The 2623-nt window shown below is 52.2% G+C and overlaps 1 protein-coding gene across 1 annotated transcript; it reads right to left on the bottom strand.

Annotated features, from left to right (window-relative positions):
• Nucleotides 1–1491: 1491 nt before the first annotated feature.
• On the bottom strand, nucleotides 1492–2437 carry LOC121333304 (coiled-coil domain-containing protein 130-like; the record flags this gene model as incomplete). The annotated part of the gene is made up of 2 exons (XM_041399531.1): nucleotides 2269–2437; nucleotides 1492–1818 (listed from the first exon to the last, which is right to left on the bottom strand). Coding segments are annotated over exons 1-2 (442 nt in total), but the record flags the coding sequence as incomplete, so codon positions are not given.
• Between the last annotated feature and the right edge of the window lie 186 nt (nucleotides 2438–2623).

The following is a 2623-nucleotide window of genomic DNA, read 5'->3' as shown; positions in this document are numbered from 1 at the left end:
GGGTTTTTTTGAGGGGTTTTTGAGTTTTGTTTTTTGGGGTTTTTGGGGTTGAGGTTTTTTTTGGGTTTCGGGGTGTTTTTAATGGATTTCGGGGTGTTTTTAGTGGATTTTGGGGTGTTTTCAGTGGATTTTGGGGGGTTTTTACTGGATTTCGGGGTGTTTTCAGCGGATTTTGGGGTGTTTTTAGTGGATTTTGGGGTGTTTTCAGTGGATTTTGGGGGGTTTTTACTGGATTTCGGGGTGTTTTCAGCGGATTTTGGGGTGTTTTTAGTGGATTTTGGGGTGTTTTCAGTGGATTTTGGGGGGTTTTTACTGGATTTCGGGGTGTTTTCAGCGGATTTTGGGGTGTTTTTAGTGGATTTTGGGGTGTTTTCAGTGGATTTTGGGGGGTTTTTACTGGATTTCGGGGTGTTTTCAGCGGATTTTGGGGTGTTTTTAGTGGATTTTGGGGTATTTTCAGTGGATTTTGGGGTGTTTTTAGTGGATTTTGGGGTGTTTTTAGTGGATTTTGGGGTGTTTTTGGTGGATTTTGGGGTGTTTTCAGTGGATTTTGGGGTATTTTAGGTGGATTTGGGGGTGTTTTTAGTGGATTTTAGAGTGTTTTTGGTGGATTTTGGGATGTTTTTAGTGGATTTTGGGGTGTTTTCAGTGGATTTTGGGGTGTTTTTACTGGATTTCGGGGTGTTTTCAGCGGATTTTGGGGTGTTTTTAGTGGATTTTGGGGTATTTTCAGTGGATTTTGGGGTGTTTTCAGTGGATTTTGGGGTGTTTTTACTGGATTTCGGGGTGTTTTCAGCGGATTTTGGGGTGTTTTTAGTGGATTTTGGGGTATTTTCAGTGGATTTTGGGGTGTTTTCAGTGGATTTTGGGGTGTTTTTAGTGGATTTTGGGGTGTTTTTGGTGGATTTTGGGGTATTTTCAGTGGATTTTGGGGTATTTTAGGTGGATTTGGGGGTGTTTTTAGTGGATTTTAGAGTGTTTTTGGTGGATTTTGGGATGTTTTTGGTGGATTTTAGGGTGTTTTTGGTGGATTTTGGGATGTTTTTGGTGGATTTTGGGGTATTTTCAGTGGATTTTGGGGTGTTTTTACTGGATTTCGGGGTGTTTTTAGTGGATTTTGGGGTGTTTTTGGTGGATTTGGGGATGTTTTCTGTGGATTTTGGGGTATTTTCGGTGGATTTGGGGGTGTTTTTGGGTGTATTTGGGGTGTTTTCGGCGGAATTGGGGTGTTTTCAGTGGATTTTGGGGTGTTTTTACTGGATTTCGGGGTGTTTTTAGTGGATTTCGGGGTGTTTTTTGTGGATTTCGGGGTGTTTTTGGGTGTATTTGGGGTGTTTTTGGGTGTATTTGGGGTGCTTTCGGTGGATTTTGGGGTGTATTTGGGGTGTTTTTGGGTGTATTTGGGGCGTTTTTGGGTGTATTTGGGGTATTTTGGGGTGTATTTGGGGCGTTTTTGGGTGTATTTGGGGTATTTTGGGGTGTATTTGGGGTGTTTTTGGGTGTATTTGGGGTGTTTTCGGTGGATTTTGGGGTGTTTTTGGGTGTATTCGGGGCGTTTTCGGGTGTATTCGGGGTGGTTTTGGGTGTATTTGGGGCGTTTTTGGGTGTATTCGGGGCGTTTTCGGGGGATTTGGGCCCCACTGACCCGGAACCTCCTGCGGAGGCGGCTGTTGAGGCCGAAGTCGTCCTTCCAGGCGCTCTGGGCCTCCTGCAGCCGCGTCAGCGCGGGGGCCGCGCGCTCCAGGACCCCCCGGTCCGACACGCCGTGCTCCAGGCGGAACATGGCGTCCGCGGCCAGCCGCTGCTGCTGCTCCGGGGCTGCAAAACGGGGATACTGGGATGGACTGGGGGGGACTGGGATTGTACTGGGATGGACTGGGAGGGGACTGGGGACACGGGGGACACCGGGGGTGACACGGCCCAGGACACGCCGTGCTCCAGGCGGAACATGGCGTCCGCGGCCAGCCGCTGCTGCTGCTCCGGGGCTGCAACACGGGGATACTGGGATGGACTGGGGGGGACTGGGATTGTACTGGGATGGACTGGGAGGGACTGGGGACACTGGGGACACTGGGGACACCGGGGGTGACGTGCCACAGGACACGCCGTGCTCCAGGCGGAACATGGCGTCCGCGGCCAGCCGCTGCTGCTGCTCCGGGGCTGCAAAACGGGGATACTGGGATGGACTGGGGGGGACTGGGCTCACTGGGACTGGGACCCAGGGATCACTGGTCCCTACTGGTCCATACTGGGCCATACTGGGCTCACCTGAGGGCAGCACCTGCCCGCAGTCCGCGGGCTCCCAGCGCTCCTCCTTGCGCCCAGAACAGCACCCTGGGGGCACTGGGAGGGACTGGGATGGACTGGGATGGACTAGGCTCATACCCAGGGGTCACTGGTCCATACTGGTCCATACTGGTCCATACTGGTCCATACTGGTCCGTACTGGTCCATACTGGGCTCACCTGAGGGCAGCACCTGCCCGCAGTCCGCGGGCTCCCAGCGCTCCTCCTTGCACCCAGAACAGCACCCTGGGGGCACTGGGATGGACTGGGATGGACTGGGATGGACTGGGACTGTGACCCTGGGGCTGGCAGAGGTTACTGGTCCATACTGGTCCATA

Source organism: Onychostruthus taczanowskii, unplaced genomic scaffold (assembly GCF_017590055.1).
Source record: "Onychostruthus taczanowskii isolate IOZ18803 unplaced genomic scaffold, ASM1759005v1 scaffold1639, whole genome shotgun sequence".
NCBI classification, from domain to species: domain Eukaryota; kingdom Metazoa; phylum Chordata; class Aves; order Passeriformes; family Passeridae; genus Onychostruthus; species Onychostruthus taczanowskii.
This window is presented reverse-complemented; position numbering and strand designations above follow the sequence as displayed.